Genomic DNA, 26598 nt, shown 5'->3' on the forward strand with positions numbered 1-26598 from the left:
ACGCAAGTACAGACGACCGCACAGCAATGAAGACAGCTAAGACTCTGTAGTGCCTTTAACCAACGGGTTAAAGCGTGCTCCTGGGGTGCACACTCCTCGCTCGACTGTCACGGCCAATTCCCCCAAAACAAACACTGAGTGGAGCTCCCTCTGTGTCACCCAGCACTGCAGGAGCTTTGCATGTCAAGGCCAACAGTACGGATGAGGTCCTGGCCTCCCGTGATGTTGCTCTCCAAGGAAGGGAGACAAATACATGAGTCAATTAGAAAATATCAGGTAATCATTGGCGCCTTATCATGATAAAACAACAACAACAACAACAAAACAGCAACTAAAGAACAGGTTGAGGGCTTGGAGAGTGGGAGTTACTTTGCAGGGACTGGTCAGAAAAGTCCATCAGAAAAGTCTGGGGGGTGATTTTGAGCTGGAGCCAAAATGATGAGAAAAAGTCCCAAAGGCAAACATCTGGGGAAGGATATTCTGTGTGGGAGGAAGAGCTAGTACGTCAGCCCTAAGGCAGGAACAAGCTTAAGATGTCCAGGGAAGAGCAGGAAAGTGGGTACTTTAGAGCTGGGGCACTTGTTAAGGGGTGAGAGGGAGGGAACTGGCGGGGTCCAGGTCTTAGAGCACCTTGCAGGGCCACGGGAAGGCTGCTGGGTTTTATCCCGAGTACCATGGGAGGCCAATGGGAGGCCATCGGGAGGCTTGACACAGAGGTCTGCTATGAGTTAATTTATAATTTGAGAAGCCTCTCGGGCTGCCGGGAGGAGAATGAAGGATCCAAGAGTAGAAGTGCTCATTTTAGCGACAGGAAGTGAGGTGCGGATCAGGGCGGAGTGTCAGAGGAAGATGAGGACCGGCCCGCAGGACACATTTTGGAGAATCAGCAGGACTTGTAAGGAATTAGATGCTGGAGGAGGAACGCATAGTTTTTTAAAGTCTTTGCTTTTACATATGAGAAACTGCAGCCCAGGGCAGCTAGGCTCGCCTCACCCAAATTCATACAGCTTGCCTGGGGGGACAGAGGATTCAAACAGATTTTTTAAGCCTCCCAAGCTCTTTCGGTCTTTCCCCTGCACCACACGGTGGTTTTCAGGGCACATTGTCGGGGCTGGGCATTTTTAATGAGCTAGTCAGCTAGCAGGCACGGGGAGAAGGCTTCACTCACAGGTTTTTCCCGGCGCGGAGACGCTGACACCGTCTCCATCATCGTAGATGGGCGTCACCGTGACTTTGTACTCGGTATTGGGAAGCAGAGATTTGAGAAGGAGATTGTTCTGGCTTCCAGGCACCATAACCTGAAGAGAAAAGCAAAGGACCCCGGTCTTAGTTAAGACGTCTGTTCCTGTTGGTCTACGAATGGAGTAGGACTCTGGGGGCCTGGAAATAATCAGAAGCAAGACAACGTGCTTGAACAGCAATGAGAAAAATAGGCATCCGTGCAAAAGCATTTGTCTGGAATCGCCCTCACAGCAGCCCTCAGCGTATAACCTCGAGAGCAGGTTTAAATTAGAAGCAATTAGGCTCTGAGGAATAGTCTCGCAGCATCTTTTCAGCATTTGTAAAGTATCCAGAAGTGAGAATCATCATGTCTTTGGAAAGCAGGTGTTTGTAGCTTAGGAGGACTCATTCTCTAGCCCAGCCTGCTTATCATTTTTTATTCTACTTCAGTATCCTCTAGAAAATTGAGCCTTCCCTTCTTCACTCTCTCAGACATAATCGAATCCCAGCACTTTAGAAAAGAATGGAAGCTGGCCGAGAACAACAGAACCAGGCATTAAATCCGTGTTTTCCAGAGCAAAACATAGTTCCCAGTAAGACTACAAACTGAGACAGCTTTTTTTTTTTTTTTTTTTTTTTCTGAAAGGAGATGTCTTCCTCAATCTGAAATCACATCACTCTACCTCTCACGGCTACAAAAACTGAAAGGCAGGGGTGGGGTCCACACCGCACAAGCATCGGTGTAACGTGCCACGTGGCTCCTTGGGGCACGTTCTGGTAACCCCCAGCGAGCACACGAACCAGAAAAGCCACATGTTCGCAATGTTAAAACCACAAGACTTTCTGCGTCTGCTTCAGCAGTCAGACGCTGGCACACCTCAGGGCCATTTGGGGGAACTTAATCATGGCTGGAAAAGTGCTAAGTAAGATCTAAGAACGGACCCAAACGTGTTTAAAGGAGTCACAAGACTGGGACAGCCGGAGATGCTTTTTTGATTCCAGGCCTGGGTAAAATGCCAGCAGGAAAAGGGCTGTGCTGTCTACTTCTGGCTGAGGGAAGAGACCTATAAATCATGGACTAAGCCCTAGGAAGCCTCGAGTTGAACCCAGAAGGAGCTGTTGCTAAGATACTCTTAAGCTCTAAAAGCAATTTTCTAAGATATGCTGTTAGAAAGGAAGTCAGAATTAGGTGACTTTATAATGAATTAGCACGATTTTACTCCTTGGATGAAAGGGACATTGAAATATCCTACAGGGGTGTGTTGATGTGGACCCGGAAGGGAGTTTTTTTTTTTTTTCTTTTTTTTTTTTTCTTTTTTTAAAGAGCTCTGCTTTATTCTCGACTGAGTTAGATAAGCCTGGCATTAAGGACAGGTAAAGGAAGAACAGGGGTTGCCCTGACTTGCATTATCCTATCAGTGTAGCTTCCTTTAGGGCACTTCTTTTATTTTTATTTATTTATTTATTTAAAGATCTTTATTTATTTATTCGACAGAGAGATCATAAGTAGGCAGAGAGATAGGCAGAGAGAGAGGGAGGAGGAAGCAGACCCCCCGCTGAGCAGAGAGCCTGATGCGGGGCTCGATCCCAGGACCCTGGGATCATGACCTGAGTTGAAAGCAGAAGCTTAACCCACTGAGCCACCAGGCGCCCCAGGGCACTTCTTTTAAATAACTCCTCTGAAGCACAGAGCTTGGGCATTCGGTCCAAGCTGCCCGTTTAGCAAACCACCCATGCTGCTATTCCTGAAATAAGGTCATCTCTCAAACTGAGAAATGTATGAGCTTGGAACCAATCCCATTTAGACCGTGGAATTCTGAAAAGCAGTAGAGCTGTTTTGGAGAAATCACTGAGTTAGCTAGGAAGTAGCTGATGTGATTTAAAATATTCGGCCTTTACCCAGCAATTATTATGCACCAGGTGCTACCCCAAGAATTTTAATATAGCAATTCACTTACTCTTCACCACAACCCTTTGAGGTAAGAAGTAACCTTACATTAATTTTACAAATGGAGGGAAACTGAGGCCCACACAGCTTTTGAGTAACAAAGCCATCCTGGAATCCTGAATATCTAGCCTGAGCCTTGCTTTAACAAGTACACCCTGCTGCACGTGGCTACACTGTCTGAACATTTTTACCCTAATGATATTCATTTCCAAGAATAAAATGTAAATCTCCTCTTGGAGAATGCAACGTTCCTTCTGCTTGGCCTCTGCTTGTTTGCACAGAGCAGGGGAAAGATGGGCTCTTACTAAAAACAGATGCTGTAGATCACAGCAGATGGTGGTTTTGTTTATAAAACAATTCTATAAAAGTTGCTTTATGGTTAAATGAGATGCAAATCTAACCAGTGAACTTTCACGTTTTAAATTTTCTTTTAGAAATGGAACTTCATGTCTGGCTCCATTATTGCCCAAAGCTGTTCAGAGCAGCCTGGATCCCATCAGGAGAAACAGGGTTCCCTGCGTCTCATTGTGTTCCCAGCTTATAAAACTATGTCTAGACGGTGAGTCAAACACTATCTGTGATAGGGGACTGGGTAACGTTGGCGCTGCTGTTTTAATTCCAATCAACTGAAGACTAATATTTTTATAAAATACAATAACACAACATTTCTGAAAACAAAAAAGATCATGTCCTTGGATGTTGCAGCAATGTCAAATCACTATAAATATTTCTAAAAACTTCATCTTAATATCCAAACTTATCTTGTAGGAGACAGAGCCACACACTGAGTCTACGTGTTCTGGAATATTTCTTGCAAATCAGAATTCAGGTCGTGGTTATGGATGTTGACATCTAGGCTCTAGAAAAGTCTGAAATCCTGATCAGCCTTTTACAAATAAAGACGTGTGTGACCTCCATACACTGAGAACAAGTTCAGGGCAAAGTCATTGCTGATCAAGTAGCTTTACTTTCTCCAAGGTCAAAAGCTTTTTATTGCAAATATTTGGCAGATTCGATTAGGTTTAGAAAATATATGGATACTTCACTTACTCCATTGGAACAGGAAACTGAGTTCTCCTTGTTTTCTATACACTGAAATTTTACTTTGGTTTACGAATGTTACAGACATAACACCATTCTCTCACTTGATCATTTCCTCAAGCAAATCTAATCAGCTTTTACAGTTAAGGAAAATGTGGTAAGATGGTAAGAGGCATTTCTCTTATCTGGACACAAGACCTTTCTCACTTTTATAATGTGCTTTAGCTCTCTGGCTTTGTCTGTCATGCATTATTACTTAAAGATACTCCTTTGGTGTTGGGAGTTCAAGGCCTTTAGACTTTGTTACAGATCTGCAATGGCCTGCACTATTTTTGTTTTATAATCTAAATCTAGATGCATCTACTTTCTGTCTCTAATACAATAATACACTTATGTAGAAGTAACCTTTCCTAAACACTGAGATAGAAATTCTCAATTAATCCTCAGTTGGGTCCCTGAAAAGATGCCTGTAAATTAAATGTGCACAAATCCAATTCAAGTGGGATTTGGTAGAAGAGCTTGATATTAAAGAATTCTACAGTACTTTCTTCAGTTTATCAAAAACACTTCTGCACAGCAAATAATCACCACCAAATTTATCAATATTTTTCATTTTTATGAAGGGTTTGCTTAACTGGGGCACATGTGTATTTCAGACCTTTGATCTTTTTTCCCTTCATGTAGGTGTCCAAGGGTTTCAAAATAAACAGTGTGAAATGAAAGGAACTAGCAAAGGGAATATTATCTAGAGACAACCCAAAGTAAATATTATTATTATTTTACCTTGCATAGCTTACAAGTGCACGCATGAGATTAAATTGTGTGTTTCCAAATTAGCAAGAATAATTTAGCAAGAAGCTTAATATGTTTCTTGGAAAGAGTAGAAACAAGAAACAAAAACCAAAACTCTTACTCTGGGAAGTTTTTATGGGTCTCATTTTTAGGAACTAAATTAAAATACGGGACAATAACAGGGAAAATTAAACATCCAAATTATGTCCCTAGTTACCATTGCTAAGTACAATTTTATTTTGAATTTTTCAATCATGAGTCATTTAAATGTATGATCCGGGTGATTTTTTTTTTTTTTTAAAGATTTTTTTTTTTTAACTAACACTTTTTATTTTATTTTATTTTTTTTGCATGTTTAATTTTTTATTTTTTATAAACATATATTTTTATCCCCAGGGGTACAGGTCTGTGAATCACCAGGTTTACACACTTCACAGCACTCACCAAAGCACATACCCTCCCCAATGTCCATAGTCCCGCCCCCTTCTCCCAAACCCCCTCCCCCCGGGTGAATTTACAACTCAACTTATTTAAGTGTCTTTTAACTTTCTAAAAGTACCCACAGACCAATTTCATGGACTCTCTGATTATTCTCTGTGGATGTGACTATTCCCGAGAATATCACGCTCTGTAACAAGTCCTCCATCAGCCTGAAATTAAGTACTTTCCTGAGACAGATCTGGGCTCAAATGATTGTTTATGGAAGCACATAAATAAAAATAAATTTCCATCAAAGGCTTTATACTTAAGGAAGAGAAACAAAGGATAATAGTGTTATTCTTGAGCAATAATGAATTTGGAGATGTTTTTCCTAGACTGTCTCAAAATAATGCAGCAGGGGCAAGAAATGCAAGTAATGAGGTTAAATAAGGCATAGTCCATGACTAAAAAGAAAAATTTCCTTTAGATACAAACTGGTCTGGTCTGATGGGAAACTCATTTCCTGAACGTTCAGGTTCTTGAATAAAAGGAATGATACAGTGTAAATTAAGAAAACACGGGAAGGCCATGTCTCAACGTATACTCAGGTTTCTAATACAGAAAAACAAATTAAATGAAACAAAGAAAACTCAGCATATAACAATCCCAACCCCCTTAGGGAAACAGTCATATTTAAGGATAAGTTAGAAATGACTATAGAACTGCTGAAAATGAGTTGATGTCAGTGAAAACATAACTATGCATGAATGGGTGCTATCCCATTAGAAACACTTCAACTATATAAAGAAAACCTTTCATGCATGCTTTGCAAAGAAACTTTTAATTCTACTCCCAAGGGCAAAGAAGTTTAGTATATGTGTATATATTAAAAGTTTCTATGTTAGAAGTTTATATATGGGTGTGGTTGATCCTTGAACGACACAGATGTTAGGGTTGGTGAGCCCCTGCACAGCCCAAAATCCATGTATAACTTTTGACTCTCCTAAAACTTAACTACCAATAGCCTTCTGTTGACCAGAAGCCTTACTGATTTGTGTAAATAGTTGATCAACACATATTTTTGTATGTTGTATGTATTACACAGTGTATCCTTACTATAAAGTCAGCTGGAAAAAAATGTTATCAAGAAAATCACAAGAGAAAACACATATACAAGACTGTATTGTATTTACCCAAAAAAAAGCCACATATAAGCGGACCTGTGCAATTCAAACCCATGTTGTTCAAGGGTCAACAGTATATACAGACAGAGACAGGGCACAGTACACTACATATGACCCAACTTTGGTGCTCCATCGAATTGGCAAGGCAGTGGAAGTAGCATGGGAGACAAGGTTCAGAAGCTTTCTCAATTTGAAGCAAGTTGTATGCAGAGCAAGTTTTGGAGCTAGAGGGGTCATTAAGAAACCAGGGGTTAAGTTTGGATGAAGAGAAAACATTAGTTTCGGGAGATGGTAGAGTCACCAAGAAATGAGTTGTCAAGCTTGCACGGGTCTCCGGGGACAGCCTCGTTAGGTCTGTTAGTCAGAGAACTGCGTGGTGTCTAGGCAGATGTGTGTATACAGACCGTTCCTATCACTTCTTCCGCATGGTCCCCTTGAGCAGTCAGGTAGGTCACCCTTAACTGCTGCACGCTGCTGTCTGAAATGTCCCATTTTACCCGCAGGCTAGAAGTGGTTTCGTCATCTACAACCAGGTTTCTGATTCCTGTCCGGAAAACTGGAATAAGCACAACCAAGGATTAAAGAACTCTTAACCCATCATATTCCAAAATGAGCTCTAGAGACCGTGTGTGGACATGGCAACAACTACCACTGATGTATCTCTCTAATGCAGAGCCATAAGAAGAACAACTCAGCTTTAGTGGTTAATGGCGGGGGGAGGGGGAGGTTGGGCATCATGTCTACCGGGAGCAGATAGAAATGAATTTAAGAGATGCTTCCAAGGTGGATCATGGACCCCTCAAAACTATCAGCCCCGTAGGTATGTATGTATATGTAGGTATATATGTATGTATGTATGTATACATAGACATATATTAGTAAGAGAACCTGGGGAGAAGCCCTTGGACAAGGGGAGCCTCCAAGGGAGCATGCCCACGAACACCTCCCACCAGTGCTCTGCTGGAGAAGCAAAAATGAGGGCCCAGATGTGGTCCACCTCAGGGTATGATCCAGTATCCAACATATATCCTATCTACCTGTTCCCTCATTTCTATTTCAGCACTTGTCACTCAAAGCACACATCTCTCATCATGGCTGCCTCTATCCATTCAGCCCATATGGATTTTGTCCTTTCTCTGATATCTGTCCAAACGCCTTCATCCATGCTTTCTGGCATGTGTCAGAGATGCTGACCTCTACTGAGATCTACTGAGTAGAGTAGATCTCCTCTACTGAGATGCTGGCTCCCTCATTTATGCCATCTGACTTCCTTTCGCTCTGTCCATCTTTAGAAGGCTCTTCCTTCTCTGCATTCAACCATTCATTCAGCAAACATTCAGTGAGTGTTCCCTTCATGCCGGATTGTGTTAGGCCTTTGAGATATACGGGATGAACACTTGACAAAAATAGTAAAAGTCACAGAGGAGACAAATGCGTGACATTTAGCAGACAAAATTGGGGGAGGGTACTGGGTATTGGGAATGGGAGTCAATGGCTCACCTTCAGGGCTAGCCAGGAGTTCTAGATGTTAGGAGGAAATGGGAGAGCTTGAAAAACGTGGTGGAATCCAAGGAGAAAAGCAGAAGGATCTTGGATGTTATGATAAAGAGATTTGGGACACTGTGCTAAAGAAGGGCTCGATACAGATTAACTAGAAAATGAATGAATCAGTGAATGGATATGTGATGGAGAGCCACTGAAGGGTTTTAGGGAGGAAGAAAAAAAAGTATAATCAAATTTCTGTTTCATCTAGTTGACTGTGACCACCAGTTGGAAGGTGTCCCATAAAGGGGAGAGGTGGACAAAGTTAAGCTGAAAGAGAAAGTAGCTGAGGTGGGAAGCCCATTAGACCAGTCAGGTCTCAGTTACCCACTGAAATACAAGGACACCATGATGTGAGTAATTCTCAACAGACAGCAGTAGAAGTCACTGCGATCTAGAGAAGGGTAGACTCCTGGGCTGTGCTTTGTGAACATCTTTTGAAAGACTAAATAGGAACCCTAAACAAAGATGGAACAGGTAGAGATGTCACAGTGAGGTCCCAAGACATTTAGGGCTGAGAAGAGGTTGGGAGGTTCTAAAAGGAGTAAAATTTGAATGGGAAGGCACCATTCCTAAATAATAATATGAAATAAATAAAACTGGGATAACATAACTTCTGTTTAAATCAAATATCTTATGGGGAAATGGGGACAAACCATTTGGCCTTACCTGACGTCACAGGTCTGGTGGGGGCTATGGTTGTAGATGGTTCGGTCCAAACACTGTCAACTAAAAAAATATTCATGACTTTAAAATTCTGTAATGATTGTAACTGCAAGTTTGCGTAGAGCCTATTATAGTTTTCAGAGCAAATTTCCTCTATATTGTCTCACTTGCTTCTCCCAACCATCTTGACTCTGATTGCAAGAAAGAAGAAACAAGCTGTCAGTAAGGCAGACGTGCTACCTCTTGGGCTGGTAACGAAACTGAAACCCACAGAAGCGAATGTTTCTAATCACAGATACCAGCCTTCATATGAACATTTGACTTACACATATATCTTTGTGAAACCTCCCGGTTACTGTGAAATGGGGCATAACCATGGTAATTGAAGGAAAATAAACAGTGCTGTAGATCATGCTGGGAAAGGGCTGCCAAACAAGACCACCAAGGAAGAGCATATGCATATCTTCCGTGTCATGTATACGCCGTGGGCAATCGGCACATTGGAGCAATTGTGTGGTTCTCCTCCCAGAGCCCCTCTTCAGGGTCGCTCACTCATCACCAGCTTCTGGAATACTGGCTGCCAGTGGCTCAGAGCTCTGGGAACAGCCTCCGGCTGAGGTCACAGACTCCATCAGGGGATGGCCCGCCTCCAATGACTGGAGATGTAGGGATACAAAGGCTCACCCCCACTGACACAGTTGGGGACAACTGCGGAGGGTCATCCCAGGTCCAGAACACCTCATGGAATTAAACAAAGCCTCAGTTTTCGCTTCTCCCTATGCCTCATCCCACCATCCTTTCTTCCTTACAGATGTATCTCCCAACTACAGTCTTCAATTAACCTTCTGGCTGCAATTTTCTGTCTCAGAGTCTGATTCCAGGGAACCTCATCAAAGAAAATTTAATATGTGGTTAATACCTCATATTTTAAAAATGAAGGGATGAATGAATCAGCAAGTGAATTTTATACAAGATTCTTGGAACCGAGATTGACTTGGGAAATTCCAAAAGCTCTTGGACATGCTTGCCCTTGGCTTATTTGTTCACTCATTTATTCACTTTTAAATTTTTTACCCATCCATCGGCCATTCAACAAGCATTTATTGCACAGTTAAAATACAACAAGCACTATGCTAGGTGCTGGGGGTATAACCGTGAACAAGACAGATATGGCCTCTGCCTTTAGGGTGATAGCTTAGGATTCTCATATGCTTCACGCAGCGGTGTCATTAAAGGTGAGGGCACATGAAGAACTCTGGGGGACATAGAGAAATTAAAGCCTTGTAGGCAGGAATAAGGTGGATGGGCAGGCAACCAAGTAGGCAGGAGGGTATCAGAACGGATGGCGGCCGCTGGTGAAGTCCCCCTCGGCCAGACCGACACTTACGTGTGGTCCCCACAGCTGTCACCACCTCACTCTCGCTCCCATCATCCAATATGGCCAAGAGCGAAACCTCATATTCAGTGCCGGGCTCCAGGCCTCCAATAACATGGGAGTCTTGGTCTTCTTTTAGGAGAACCTGGAAAGCATTCGGTGCTTAGTAACAGGGTTTACTTGAATAGCGGTGAAAGTTAAGAAAAAACTAATAAAAAGGAAAAACAGTTATCCTGATCATAAACAAGAAACAACTAAGCTTAACGAACTCCAGGGCCACCGAATTCCATTTTCAAGTCAAAGTCCTTTCAATTCCCTCAAGAAATAGCTATTCATATTGCAAAAGTACCAGTTGAAATTTTTGAATTCAGTGTCATGTATGAAAGTCAAAGGACCTGAAAATATATTAAATATATAATGGAGGTCCTAGCAAAAAACAAATGCCATTTTAATCTTAGAAAAATCATAGGATTTGACATTTATAAAACTGCATGCCAGGACAAAATAAACGACTTCTGGGATTCTCGATCTCTTTTAAAGTGAAGACCCATGCAAATGTGCAGGGCTATTCTTTTCCAGAAAAAAACGCTCCAGATGACTTTTCAGTGTGTTTCAGACCACTCACTTCTTCGGTCTTGCCGCCGTAGACTGGAATCCACATCAACTTGTGCTGCCCTTCGTCCGCCGAAAGGGGATGCCAGGTCACTCTGAAACTATCTGTCGTCACCTCATCGATTTCCAAGTATTGCTGGGCTGGAACCTCCTCTGTGAGTCAAGGAAGGAGACTTTGTCAGGGAACGGAGAAGGCAAGGAGGCCAAACCCAAGAAGCTGCCAGGGCCGCCAGGAAGAAGGCCCTCTGGGGGATCTCTGGCTTTCAGAAAGCACGTGGAAGCTGAGAAAGCCGTGCCCGTCAGCCCAGTGGGACCTTGAGTTTCTGCTGTCAGCGTTGGTCCGCGGTACAAATCAGGAAGACCAGGTATAAGGTATGTTTTTTAAAGTCTTCCAGTAATTTCCAGAACTCTTAGATTCTCTATTTGGCTCTTTTCATGAGCTATAAAAAGTAAGAGTGTCATATTTATTAGTTTACAAAGATATTATTTGCTCATCATGTGGAGGAAATTAACAAATTGGTGCCTTTGAGGTCTAGGGAATGTCCCTCTTAGTTTTATTTGCTTTTGTGACTAAGTCACCCCCTCCTAATAAGTTAAAGAAGAACTGGACATCTTTTTCATCTTGTACATATGGGTGCCATCGGAAGTGAAAGACGATTCATCAGACTTTCCACGGTTTCCTACTTCAGGGATGTACAACAGAGCCCCAAATCCAACTTAGTGACAGTCTTTGCCAGTCATTGATTCTTATTGCTTGAAATTAGAGATTTTTTTAAAAAAAGAGTTTATTTATTTATTTGACAGACAGAGATCACAAGTAGACAGAGAGGCAGGCAGAGAGAGAGGAGAAAGCAGACCCCCCCGCTGCAGGGAGCCTGATGCGGGGCTCCATCTCAGGACCCTGAGATCATGACCTGAACTGAAGACAGATGCCTAACCGACTGAGCTACACAGGTGCCCTGAAATTAGAGATTCGGACACCGGGAGAATCCCAACAGGAGTTAGCCTGCAGGGTGTTTTGTGGAATTACTGAACTTTTTTCTGTGAACATTGTTTTTCAAAGGAGCCTATTTTGCATCTCTCCAGAATCGCTCCTCCTGTCCTCACTACAGCACTCCATTGCTTTCCCAAGCGCAAGCAACGTTAAGCTCAGAGAGCAAACAATAGAATTGTTGCCATCAAGAGGAAAAAATTTTTGTTTTTATTGACTACAGGGTATATATAGAAAAGGAAAATCACGCAGTCACATCTTGTGTTTTTTATTTGGGCATTTAAAAGACTCCATATTGTTGTATTAATATTTCAGGCCTCATGAATACATTATTGGCTACAGATTGAATGTCTGAGGTGACACAGTATGCAATTGTCATTCTTGCAGGTCAAAAAAAAAAATCTCTGGGTGTCAACAATTCTGGAAGGTCAACTTAATATATGTGCATACGAAAACAGAAGAAAGCTTTGAAATTTTTAGACCCATAGAACAAAAGAAATGGTATAAGAGTAGGGACAGAACAGGATACACATTTACATAGCTGGGACCTTTTGAATTTGGATGAGCTCTCCTCTCTTTCCCTTGCTTTGATAGAAAATAATCAGGCAGTCTCATTCTGGTCACCTAATTGTTCAGTGCTTAATAGAATGTAGGGGGTGCCCCGGTGGCTCAGTCAGTTAAGCATCCAACTCTTGGTTTTGGCTCAGGTCATGAACTCGGGGTCACAAGACAGAACCCTGCTTGGGCTCTGTGCTCACTGGGAAGTCTGCTTAAGATTCTCTCTCTCTCCCTCTTCCCCTGCCCCTCCCTCCCACACGTGCACAGTCTCTGTCTCTCAAATAAATAACTCAATAAAAATAATGATAATACAACATAAAAATCAAAAATCTCCTCAAAATCACAGTTGAGGAAGCTGCTTCAGCTTCTGGTCTCTATGGAGTTACTTGTGGAATCTTCCATACCATAAGAAGGCTTACCTGTGGTAAAAATTCCAGTCAGAGGCTCCGACTGCCCCTCATCATAGATGGAGATAATGGCCACAGTGTACTCTGTGAGCGGCGTCAAGCCCTTCAGAGGGAAGGTAGTAATAGGATCTACTTCAACCTGCAAAACAGAGACATCATACCAGCTACATTCAACACTCTCCAGACACGGGAAACAGAAGGCATTTTATTATTGTCTGTCGTTTACTTGGCCTCGCAGCAGAGCTATAAAGATGTCAAATATATTACTGAATTATAAAACCAGTCAGCTTCTGTATCACACATTTCTAATCTTCACCTTTAAATAGATTACCTTTCCATTAATTCTTGGGACATCTTTGCAACCAATATTATTTCCACATGATTGTGTGGAAAGGAAAGAAACTGCACATGATTGACAATGTTACTAGAAATAAATATAATGTTTCCAGTCTGATCTGCCAGGACAGTCAGTTTTGGGCTTTACTGCCCAGGCCCCCTGACCCATGACTAAGTATCACATGGTAAGTCCTACAAGGGCTGCACAGATGAGCAACAAATTAGGGTAAGAATCGGGGGATAGTCATACCAAAGATCACAGTAAAGATTTGAAATATTCCTTTATCTTCCACAGAGAGATTTACTTGGGAAAAACAGGTTCCAATCTCTTTGGAGTACTAAAGGATGGAGGACTAAGGATAAGGACCCAGGGTATAGGACAGAGTAGAAAAGGAACAGCAAAGAAAGAAGAAAGAAACCATAAAGTAAGAAGAAATGGAAGCAGGATCTAGAACACAGAGCCCTGAGCAAAGCCATCCTTGACAAAGAGAAAAAACAGACATGGCTTTATCATGGAAAGGTTGGGTATTGGGCCCCTGAGCTACATAGCACCGGGGGCATATTCTAGACCAAGTAAATGGTGCTCCATTTAAGCATTGTCTGTACATTGTCTCAATTAACCCTTCCAAACCCCTGATAGGGGAAGCACTTAATAATAAGACACTCTAGCTATAAAGATACCCTGCAAAATTGAAGAAATGAACCTATTTACCTGATAATGGTTCTGCCAAAAAAGATACCACTGAAAATGTTTTCAAGAGATATTTAGAGCACTATCGATAGGATGTGCTATTTAGAATACTATCAATGACTATATTTGATAGCACCTGAAGTTAAGGGGAAGGTGACTAAGCTTACATATGGATTAGCTCACAGCAGTCAACATGAACTTTACCAAAATATAAAATGTGTCACAGCCCTACTTAAAACCTTCCTTGGCTATCTCTACTGCCTTGCAAATCAAAACCAAGCATCCTGCAATGACTTCTTGGTCTTGCACAATCTGGTGCAGTGCTCCTTTTTCCTGCCATACTTTGAATCACCCAGGGGCTCCAGCCACACGGACCTGTCAGGTCTGTGTCTTTCGCACCCCAGGGCCTTTGCATATGCAGTTCATGCTGTTTGGGATTCTTGCTCTTTTCAAAACTAGACCTTTGCCATCTGTCAGGACTGTGCTGAACTTTTACTTCCTGATAGGAGGTTTCTGTTGTCACCTCTCTCAGCAGGGTTACCCCTAACACTGTCCTTGTTTGTTTCGTCCTAGCATCAAACGTAACCTGCGATTATTTTACGTATTTATTTTCTCCCGCATAGAGTGTAAGACCCACCAGGGCAGGACTTTGTTTAAGTTCTTCCACGTGTTGAATCATATTTGGTTTTGAGTGAATACAGGAGGCACCAAAGGTCATTTTTAGGAGCGATAATAAAGGGCTCATCTGAACTCAGAGCCAATCCAGAAACCATACACATCACTAAGAAATCAACTGCAGGTCAAAAGAGAGTGTGAGTCCTGGAGGGAGGAGCTTCTGTCTTCACCCTTGTGGAACCCTGAGCCATGCGGCTAAAGAGGGCCGAGAAACCTCAGCCCTTTCAGCCACCCCGGCTGAGATACAGGACCCAGGAGTGAAGTCATCTAGGAAGTTCGGGCTCCGTCAAGCTCCCACAGGAAGGCAGGAGTCACCTCAGCTGACTCCACAGGGAGCACCAGAGCCAAGTGTCCTTGCTGAGCTCTGCCCACGCTGTGTAACCACGGGTTATTATTTTAAGCCAAGGTGTGGTTTACACAGCAGGATTGAACCGAAAATATCGATTATCTTCTGAATCTGGGCCTGATAATATTATAGGTCATTCTTAGCATTTAACGTTTATTTTGGTTGGGTATTTTCTGCATGCTTTCTGTGTATTAGTTCCGTTAATCAGCCCTCCACAATTAGAGTAGCTAATTATTGTCCTTAATTTGAAGATGGTGAAACTGAGACTCTGAAAATTTAAGGAACTTGCCCAATGGAAAACCAGCTGGTACCCAGTGCATCAACACAAGGATTTTGGACCCAAAATCTTATGCACAGTATGGCTTCATTAAACTCGCAGACAAGACAAATCCATATTTAAAATAGGAGTTTAAGACATGTTCTTCTAAATGATATTTACATATTGCTTCTGCAGTTTAAACTCAATAACAGTTGAGTTTATTGAGCACTTTTGACGTGTCAAGGACTTCACCACATTCATTGTTGTGTTTAGCTCGCTTTCCCTCCCACCAAACCCTCGGTATTTATAATAGCTATCTTACAAACAAGGAATGGGAGGCCCAAAGACCAGACCTAACTTCCTGGACATAAAACTATCAGCTGGAATGAATAGTTATGCCTTGACCTCTGTCTCAAATCTGTGACAATGGAATTTCGTGAGGATATCAAACATACACAAAGCAGATTAAATTCAAACTTTCTTAGGTACACCAAGAGACAAGAAGGGGAAAAGTGTGTATATACACACACATATATATGTATATAAGCATGTATCTTTTCAGCATACATATGTTGAAATATATATAAATATATATGTTGAAAAGATCTATTTTATTAAAGCATTAGTTGACTTTGAACAGACCATATTTTATGCATTACCTACTGATTATTTTATTCCATTGAGTGTAAAGTTCAAGATGTCATCTATTTTCATTAGTTATATTATGTTTTAGACTGAGTTCTGGAACTGATTTTGTTGGTAGTACTTTTAAGATGTAGGAGAAGAACTTGAGAAAATGATAACAAATGGCCATGATCTCATGGTTATATAACTCTTTTTGAAAAATTTTCAAACAGTCTGGCCTAAAAGCTTAATTTCAACCTAATTCTGGGAGGGATAAAGAAAGAGTCCTTGATGAGGAACAAGGGACTGGGCTCCGCTCTGGGCTCTCTCGTTGAGTCATAGCTGTCGGGAACTGGACTTGCGTCTGAGTCTAAAAATGGTCCTTTCATTTATAAAACTCAAAGAGGAGAACTTCAGTTTTCCATCCTGCTTGCACATTTCCCCAAACCCTCTCTCAGCACATGCTCTCTGAGATGGCCCTGTCCTTAGCAGACAAGTCATGTTTTCAGCATGTTTTCTCGAAGGAGGGCGTAAGGGGCTCTCTGTAAACCCTGGTTGAAGGGAAGCACTCAACACATGTTGTCGCCATCATCATCATCACCATCATTATTTGGTTGTCTTTCATTTTTCCTCCTTGGTCTCCAAGCAGTTGGGAGAGAGAGATAATACAGAAAAGACAAAAAGGATAAAGAGGACACGAAGGAGGGAATTGGGAGGAACAGGAAGGAAAGTAGAGAAAAACAAATTGAGTCCAAAACAAAAGCTTATGGTCAATTGCATGTTACATACTAAGTAAATTTTGGTTGGGACATTTTCAAGTTCATTCCAGAATGTTTTGGAAGTTTCCTAAAAACCTAACTGTAGCATGACCTATAAGTAAAAGCTTGATTAATACAAGTTAAAGCAAAATATAGTAGGAATACTCACCCTTAAAATCATACATTCCAAAATTAGGCAAATTAATACCACACTTAAACAAAAGACATTTGTCTAGCAACATTTAGTCTCAATTGCATGGTTAAAAATTAAGAAGAACACACACACACACCCCAGTCAAATTGGAAATGCTACAAAACCACATATTGTTTATGCATTTTACTAAAATAAAATTTTCTCAGATTTTCATTTATAGACCATTTTCTCATGTTTTAAATTCAGTTTTACCAAATACAGTTTTCTAATTTCCCAGCATAATACAAATGAGAAAGAGCAAGTACCAAAGTCATCTCCAAAACTGAAAAACACTACAAAAACCCACATGTGCTTCTTAACAAATAGATTAGTTTGGGATCATTCTTATAACGGCAAATAACCTAAAATACCATAAGAGACCACAACAGTATAACAGTTATCTGAGAAAATTTGGCAAAACTGAATTTAAAACACAAGAAAATAGTATGTTCTTTCTCCTTTTTGTCTTATATGTAAACAATGAATCTTGGAACACTACATCAAAAACTAATGATGTATTGTATGGTGACTAACATAGCACAATAAAAATTTTTAAAAAAGAGAGAGAGAACACAACAGTTATAATTTTTTAAATAGAATGTTAAGTACATTTCTTGTGCTGATCATTTTACAATATATACAAATATCAAATATTAGCAAATGTGCAGTATTGTGCATTCATTATCTAATGTCCCTTGTGAGGCAGTTCTCTGCAAAATACTGCTTGGATTTAATTGTAGGAAACAGTTTGTCTCTGCAAATGAAAATAGTTTCTTCATCTGGTCAGAAAATAGAAGTGATGTAATCCAACATATTTCCCTCTTGGTCTTAACTTCTTGGATCAAGTTGAGGAAAAATAATACTAACTTTGCTATCTATCCTGCTAAAATATATTCCCAAGGAAGGACTTTGTGAAGAAATGACTATTTGTGAAGAATTTATTACTGACTGAGTATAAGATAGTGTATCTTCCTAAGTTCTATTAAGTTCTGTTATTTGGAAATACTTGCCTACACAAAACTTGAATTATTCAGTTTTTTATTTAACTCACCTAAGTCATTTAACTATCTGAAAGATGGGAGATGACTCAAAAGCAGAGGGATGAGGAGGATTACACAGACATTATTTCTAGTTTACAACATCTAGGAAGAGAACTACTTCCCCACCTCCTTGCCCTGGGGCAGACTATCTATTCCAAAGATGGCCGCGTCAACATATATCTCCCATCTCTCCTGCCTCCCACCATAAGTGGGACCTGTGTCCCTCATGTCGAATCCAAGTGGGGACTTGTGCGTGTGGCAGAGGTGGTATTCTGTGACTTTTCTTAGTAACGAAAAGTGACACAGCTCTCTCTTTTAGCTCTCTCTTTCTCTCTGTCTCTTTGGACACATGTCTGGGGACTCCTGAGCCAGCACATAGAAAGTCTAGCTCCCTTAAACCTGCCATGCCTGAGGGATCTTGTGAAGACTTTAGTCAGAGACACAGAGAGCTGCTCTGGCTCCCAGCCTATCCAGTCTTCGCAGACCAGGCACGAGACATCTGAATGAATGTTCAGATGTTGTTGTGATGACATCAGCATCAACCACGATCTGACTATGATTTCATAAGGTACCCCAAGCCAGGAGTATAGATCCAAGTAGTTGACACAGTTTCTGACAGAGACTGTGAGGGAAAATAAGAAATTTGTATTCTTTTAAGCCACTATGGTTTTGGGTTGATAGGTTATGCAGGCATAAAAAGTTAATACACACCCAGCCCCCCAATAAACAAACAAACAAACAAACAAACATTATGATCCTCAGCCTACCTCATTAATTTCAGTGCCATCTGCATTGTTATACATAATTCGATAACCACTGATCTTTCTTGACGTTGGGTCCCAGGCTAACCGAGCACTGTTAGAGCCAACATTGGAGATTCTCAGGTTTCTTGGTGGACTTAAAGGCACTTTGCAGTAAGTGGAAGAGAAAATAATTAAAATGTTAAATCACATACACCTTTAAAAGCCCCCCCCCCGAAAAACACCCCAGCATCTTTGATTCTTAAATAACTTACATATGAAAAATTTTACCCCGATAATAACTTACAACAAAGAAAATTAACAAATTAACAAGGAAAAAAAAAAAACTTTCCACGTATGGAATGAATAGTATTAATAAGGTATACATGCTTAGAAAGAAGTAAGATTTAGGTACATTTTCTGTGTCTTTCTTCTCCAATCAATGCTATTATTGTAGCTTGCTATAAGGGCGAAAGATTTATACGATCTGAAGAGAAACCAGAGTATTATAGCTTGCTATAGATAAGAAAACTAACGGATCAAAAACCAGGGCACCTGAAATTAAATCTTAGCTACTTCATTCAACTGTCGTTTGATGCTGGCAAAGTTACTCTACTGCTCCTCTCCACAGTTTCCCATGTGTAAAGGTGAGTTTGATGGCCTCTGTCCTCTCTGCTTGGGTATCTACTAAGCCTTTCCGACTTGACCTGTCCAGAACTGAACTACTGACTCTGCCTGCCACTTCTTCCAATCTTCTCTCTCAATCTCCCCTTCTGAATAAATTGGAAACTCCATTCTTCCTATTGCTCAGGCCAAAAACTCTTGAGCCATCCAACATTCAGGTTTCTGAACTTATGTCACTTTCCCACTGAACCTGTCCAGGATCACCATCTGGTGATCTAGAATCTTCCACCCAATGCTCCCGAACTGCCGTCTCTGGTTTATTTCTTATATTGTGCTTTTATCGATCTACTGTCTCTCTCCCTCCATATATTGTAATTTCAGAGGATAAGGGGTTAATTCTGTTCCTGGCTTTATTCCCAATATAGCAAGTTCTCAATACATATTTGTTGACTCAATGAGCAGGAGTCCTGCCCTGTGTAAATCTCGCTGGCTTTGTGGGTCTAAGTAAAAATGAACATTTTGCTGTCGCTTAAAAAATGTGTAAAGAGACACTGATATTTCTGCAGATTCTTGACTATCAGTTCCATAGCTCTCTGTACTTCCTCAAGGGCCCTCTCCTGAATTAATAGATTAAAATTCATCAATAATTTTTGAGAGTTTCACGAGCTTTTAGAGGTTTATAGTAAAACCAACTGTTCAGGTTTATCACATGCTCTATGAATCTGAGATGTTCTGGAACTGATTATTATAACTCGGGTATCTCGTTAAACCCTTACATAGACTGTAAGGAGAGCATAATATCCCCGTTATATAGGTCATAAACTGAGGTAACTTGGTCAAGGTCACAGTTAGTAGGAATAGAAGAGCAGTTAGAGTTTAACCCAGGCAATCAGCCAGTTGATTCACAGCCTGTGATTAGTGCTGAGAGAGCCAGCAAAGCAAAAACCTAGAAGACAAACCGTGACAGTCGTCAGCATCGCCACAAACTATGATGCTTCCTCGCCCAATTAGTGAAAAGCAAAAATTAGTGAAAAGACTAATTCTTTTCACTCATTCAATATATATTGACTATTTGGCAATAAAGAGCCTATAGACTTTAGTGACTCTCTTACTATTTGAGGAGCTAGAGAGAACATACAGGAGAGAAAAAGGCCATATAATTGAGTGTGGTGTACAGTTTGCTCCAAATTTGTTGAAGCAGCACGGTACAAGGTCTAGCTTCCTTACAGCATAAAATTCCAGTCCCAGCAACAGGTACCCAGAGACATCATTTTTTTTTAGGACCACTCCCTCCTTTTTTTAATCAACTAGTACAATTCCTGCCACTGAATAAAATACACATTTTCTTAAGTTACAATGAGCTCTTAAGAGGTTTCAACCTAAGCCAGCATTTCCAATTTAGAATCCTAACATTTATTTGGGCTTTTTTTTTTTTCTCTAGCATTTCCTCTGAATGACTGAGCTGCTCACGTGTGGTTTCTTGGCCTGAAACAGGATCGCTGGCCTCTTCTCCAAACATGGCATAAACTGTAACTGTGTACTCCGTATTGGGCAACAACCCACTCAATTCAATATCAGTGTGGGTGTCTCCAATCTTCATCTGAAAAGAACACACGTTATCAGATCATTAGCCAATGGGCACCATGCATGGTACAACTGAGTTTGCTCAGAGTACAACTGAGCAAAGGGGAGACTTCATGGACTAAGACTTTGTCTCCTCACAACCCCTTTATTCAAACGCTTCTGCCCTGATTTTTCATTGTCTGCTGTCATCTGATATTAGGAACAGATGCCACGGAACCACACAAAACTGATTGCACCCATGCGTGCTGTTTCTACGTCTGGACGAGAAGTGATCTCTGCCAGAGTAACAGTGCCACAAATTTAGTCCTCAGGAAAGTGTGGGTGTAACTGAGCCAGAAATGTTGTCTAGAAAGAGTATAAGCTCTAGGCCAGTGAGCTCGGGACAGAGCCAAGTGGGCATCGCTCATCACTGGCTAATTCTAACCAGTGCCTTGGCTGGGTGCCCAGTTTTCACTTCGAGCCTGATTGGGCTGGACCAGTTTTGTTGCCCCATTCAACAAAAGGGCCCATGCCCTTGGACTGCAAGCTCTTTCCAGGAGACAGAAGAGATCAATCCACGTTGACAACCAATATGGCAATTTACTTTTTGATTCCGGGATGACTTTTCTGACCCTTGGAGTCAAAGAAACTAGCCAACATTCTCGCTGTGTGCTGAACACATGACAGCATGGCTTTGTTTTTGTTTGGGAAGGAAGCAAACTATCTCCAGAGCCAGTCTCCAGTCACACAACGGCCAATGCCATTGTCAAATTAGAAATTTTAATTTTGAAGTATTTTCATCTATATAAAATAAATGTAGAGAAAAGAATGTGATTCACCCTGACACATCCATCACTCAAACTTAATAAATATGAAAATGTTGTCATGTTGACTTCCAATCTTATTTTTAAAGGAGCTAATATATTCAAATCAACAGAAGTTCTTTCTCATTCTTTCTGTTCACTATCTCTACACAAATGATGCAGTCTATCTTCCTGATCCAATGTTTTACTTCTCCTACTTCTATCTGTAAATAATATACAGTTCTGTATGTTTAACGTACATGAATGGAATCCTATGACATAATTTTTTGCAACTTTTTTTCTATCAATATTATGTTTCGAGTTTTATCCATGTTGATGTGCAGGGATAAAGATGACATTATTAATTCCTTTTGTATTTTTTGGTATTCTTTTGTATAAATATTTGCTATTTTCCATCCCTCTCCTGATGAACATGTCAATCGTTTGCAATACTGTGTTTTGAATAAATGCTTGCATCCCAAAAAGATATGCAGGAGGTTTCCTTAAAAAATTATATATATCTTCAACTTGATGATATATTTCAAATTATTCCCTAAGGTAGCTGTATCAATCTACATGCCAATTTACATACCAATTTACATGAATGATTCTGTTTCCCATATGCTCACTAATAATGCAGTTATTACTAAACTTTAAAAACTGTTTGCTAATCTACTGGGTGTGAACGAGTATTCCTTTCTTTCTTATTTTTCTCCTTCTTGGTGAAGCTGGTCATTATTTTTAGCATCATTTTTTAAGCCTCCTTTCTGCCAAAATAATTCAGATCAACATTAAATCCCAAATGAACTAAAGCTGTCTAAACCTTAGAAATAAAACACACACACATGTCACAAAAGCTCTGTTCCTGGCCCTCAGATTCACCATAGTTTTGGCCCTAAACAGTTCTGTCACCAGAAGCAATGTTAAAGACAATGTTTAGATAATAGTAAAGATTTGAGTTCTGAACTCCCTCTTGACTACTCTATCTGCCTATTCAAACACTTCTAGGTGTTACAGACATTTCCTTGTCGTTTCTTGAATATCTATGTTGTAGTAATCTCTCCCTATAAATTAAAAACAAAGACTAAAATAAATCATTTGAAAGTTGAAGAATCATCATTTAAAATGGAATAAATGCAAAAAAATTCATACTAACACATTTTTCTACCTTTAAAATTAGTAAAAAAAAAAAAAACTTTCTAAGTCAGTGTAGCTATGGGGAAACAGCCATTCATGAATTGCATACAGCAATATAAATTATAACACATTTCTCTAGAATCATTTGCTAATACTTAGTATAAGCCTTAATAATTTGTATGCCCTCTGAGGAAAAGAAACCCCATTTCTAGGAATTTATCCTAAGAAAATAATCTGACAACCTTGCCAAGTTATATGTTAAGATTGATCACCAAAGCATATTTTACAACACATTATCTAAATGCCCCAAAACAAGAGATTAATTAAACATGACCTGGTACAAAACAACAGCATAATACTATAGCACCTTTTAAACAACCATATAAAATATTATTTAATGGTATGAAAGATCCTTACCATAAACAAAATGAAACAGAAGATGACAAAACCATTCCCATTTGTTGCATTTAAAAAATGCATTAAAAAAGACTTCAATAATATTAACAATAGCTATTTCCAGGTGGGGGGGATGATAAGTGATTTCCCCTTTTACCTAAAGTGAATTTTCTAAGTTTTATACCTTAAAATTTTAGAATAAAAAAAAATCCATTTTCAGGAAGTCCAAGATTCTAGAACTCTAGTGGGCAGCAGGTAGTTACCTCTTTTTCATCCCCAGCCAGACCCTCCGTGAGAGGAGCGTAGAGGATCAGGTATCCCGACGCTCCAGGCACCGCTTGCCATCTTGCCCTCAGACTGTTCTCAGTTACATCGTACAGTTCAAGGTCAGAAACCATAGGTAAGGCAACTGCAAGAGATTTTTTTTTTTTTTTAATTCTCAGCCATTTATCAGTACATCTGTATGTTTCAAAGTATCTAAGTGTTATTATCTACAAAGTACACATAGTTTACTTTTCAGATAATATTCATCCTTAAATATGTTCACACAGTCTTGACAAACCCTTCTAGGAGGGCAAACATAGTGAATGTTTAAAAACAGGATCAACGTCTTCTAGTTTCTTATACCCCGTTGCAGTGATGGGCACATTTCTCTGGAAGCCAGTTAAAACCAAGGAGACTATTCTGACCACTGTTTTATGCCCCTCCCTGAGCATTGTGTCTGCCATAAAGGAGCTGTTTAAAACAGTCACTGTGTCACTTAGTAAATGACAGAATGGATGGCTGGGTGAACAAATGAATATATACCCATCCAGCCAGTCAGAGACAGTGAAAAGACATGAATGAGTCCGTAGTTAAATTAGTTCATAATACACATTCACTAAATAATTGTTTATTAAGCAAATACATGTATTTTGCACCTTTCACCACCAAGGTTGCTCTCTCCTTATCAAAGCAGAGGTCTATAACAACCTTCTCCATATGTAGCACCTGTACACAGGACATATATACAGCATGGACCAGCATAGAGCATCACACACATGGCCTAGGACTCTGAGTCAGGATGCCCTCAGTACCACCTGAACAGAAATCCAGCTTAAGAAAGGTCACCTAAGCATTGTCGTACAAGGTCAGACGTGGGGTAGACTTCAATACATACGTGTGGTTTCGGTTCCCCGTAGGCCTTCACTAGCCGTGTGAGCATATATTGCGAAGACGGCTATCTGATATTCAGTTAAAGACATCAAGCCTTTCAACACCGTGGAAGACACACTTCCATCCACCACCACCTGATTAAAGAACAGTTCGAGGAATGAGACTAGGGAACACCTGATATGTAGAACTGAAACCAAAGAGCAAAATATCTCTAGCAAGAACATGCCATTTGATATTTTATTTGTGCCACATTGTCTTTTCCGCGGTGGCAATCAATTCTCCTTGAATTCCTCTGGGAAGCGATGCACCTTTTACGGAGTATATCCAAAAGTCCCTTATTAAGTCATATCTAATGGAGAGAGTATTTCCCAGGCTAATTGTTATTCCAAGCACCTCCACTTAGAATAGTTGACATGCGATATTTTTCCATGGAGCTTTGGGAAGCATTTAACAGACTTATTAGTCATGAAAAAGATAGAAGAATTGGAAGTACTCTGCCTTCTTTTTTAGTCCAGATGACTTAAATCTTCCTGCTCTACTCCTTGAACACTTAAAAAAAATGAAAAATCTTGCCATAATAAAGAAGAATATTGTGAAACATGTTGAGGTCAACCAAAGGTTAGAACATCAAAATGTTTGTACTTCCAAAAAAAGGGGGGGGGGAGATTTCATCACATATTAACATATTCCCTGTGATTGTCAGTGTCAAAGGTAGGAAAAGGGAACGATCCAATCAATCATCTGACAACAGGCATTCTCTCCTGTGATGGCCAAACCATGAAAAAGGCCAGCCATGGATTCTTTATTATGACTCCTTAACTGCACTAATCTCCACAAATGGCCAGGAAATCCCAAACCTTGGAGGACTATATGACCACATCATTTGGAACACATAGACTTCCTTAAGACAGAAAATACAGACCACTCCCAAAGTTGAAAGAATACATGAATAGCAAAAAAGGGTTCTGGCCACATATTGAACTACTGATTCCTTCTGTTTTAGAACTTATTAATTTTAAAAAGGAAAAACATCGAAATAAGTTGTGTAAGAAATGAACACATGACCCGTTCTGAGGGTTATTGGATTGAGATGGGAGGAGAAAGTATGAATGCCATAACCAGAGAGACGAGAGAACAAAGTAGACACTTGGCCAATGAATTTTCAGTCCAACGAATTTTCAATGTTTATGTGAGAATAATCTCCTTATACATACAATTCTGTCTTGTCCTCACTACTGTGGAAGACTTGAAAGAAGGAAAATAATGGTTTGAAAATACCATCTCATTACCTCCTCTGGTTTTTTGCCCCTGGCAGGATAGTACACGACTCTGTATTTTTCCACATTTCCTGGGGCATGGGTCCAGTTAACCATAAAGCTTCTGGCAGTGACTTCAGAAGTAATCAGCTCTGTAGGCGGCCCAACAGTGGCGAGAGCTGAAGCTAAAGTATAGAAATACGTAAAGTGAACCTCTTTCCCAAAATTACTTCTCATAAAGCCTCAGATACTCCATTGGTCAGAAATGATGATTGGTTTTGTGCTACTTCTAAGATTTCACCTCTAGATAAATTGATTCAATTATTCATTCCTACATTTTTTCATTGAAACATTTAAGTGCCTATTATGTAGCGATCACTATGCCAGGTCCTGAGGATACACACTTAAATAAGGCAGTCCTTGATGCTAAGAAACTTTCTTAAAGACATTGCTATAGAAGAATTAAACAAACAAACAAACAAACAAACGAAACGAAACCAGAAACACAACACTGATTGAGCATGTGCACATCTACAGGTACTGTCCTGAGCTCTTGAGAAATATTATTTTAATTCTCAGTAGTTACTGTTGTTGTCCCATTTTGTAGGTGAGAAAACTAAGGCACAATGAAGTTAAATAACTTGACCAAGTCTTACACTTAGTAAATAGTCTTACACTTAGTAAATATTAGCATTGATATTGATACTTGAGTTTTTAATGTAAGAGCCTATGTTTTTAAGCATCAGGAGATGCAGTCTCTTTATGGAAGACTTCAATTCAAAGAATGGCCAGTATCGAAAAGTCAAAAGAAAAGAAAAGGCAACTAACATATACTGAATGTTCACTATAAGCTAGACACTATGTAAGCACTTTATGTATGTTATTCGCATGAAATTGTAAAAATGTATGTAAAAGATTTAGGAAATGTGAAGTTCAAAGTCCTTGAACTTTAGGATTTCTTATCATCTAGGGACTTATCCAAAGTAGCTTTAATAACCTTATTAATGAGGAAAAAACATAGTTACTGAACACTTAACTATGGCCAGGAACTATATTATATGCTCTATCAACAACCACAGGGAGAGATTTTTTTTTTTTTTTTTTTTGTGGGAAAAATTGGTCTCTAAAGTAGTCTCATTAAGAAGCTCAGAGAGGGGCGCCTGGGTGGCTCAGTGGGTTAAAGCCTCTGCCTTCGGCTCAGGTCATGATCCCAGGGTCCTGGGATCAAGCCCCACATCCGGCTCT

General features: G+C 40.2%; 1 protein-coding gene across 2 annotated transcripts in view; it reads right to left on the reverse strand.

Moving 5' to 3' along the window:
• COL14A1 (collagen type XIV alpha 1 chain) overlaps positions 1-26598 on the reverse strand; it is a 217279-nt gene that overhangs the window by 117202 nt on the left and 73479 nt on the right. For both annotated transcript variants that reach the window (XM_082721773.1, XM_082721774.1), the window contains exons 10-20: positions 25387-25538; positions 24102-24231; positions 23206-23351; positions 20514-20643; positions 18447-18586; positions 12770-12896; positions 10815-10954; positions 10202-10334; positions 8818-8877; positions 7011-7162; positions 1169-1298 (exon numbers count right to left, since the gene is read on the reverse strand). In XM_082721773.1, coding sequence (XP_082577899.1) covers positions 1169-1298; positions 7011-7162; positions 8818-8877; positions 10202-10334; positions 10815-10954; positions 12770-12896; positions 18447-18586; positions 20514-20643; positions 23206-23351; positions 24102-24231; positions 25387-25538 — 1440 coding nt within the window. The remainder of the gene's footprint in view (positions 1-1168; positions 1299-7010; positions 7163-8817; positions 8878-10201; positions 10335-10814; positions 10955-12769; positions 12897-18446; positions 18587-20513; positions 20644-23205; positions 23352-24101; positions 24232-25386; positions 25539-26598) is intronic.

Source organism: Mustela nivalis, assembly GCF_964662115.1.
Source record: "Mustela nivalis genome assembly, chromosome: 2".
Classification (NCBI taxonomy): domain Eukaryota; kingdom Metazoa; phylum Chordata; class Mammalia; order Carnivora; family Mustelidae; genus Mustela; species Mustela nivalis.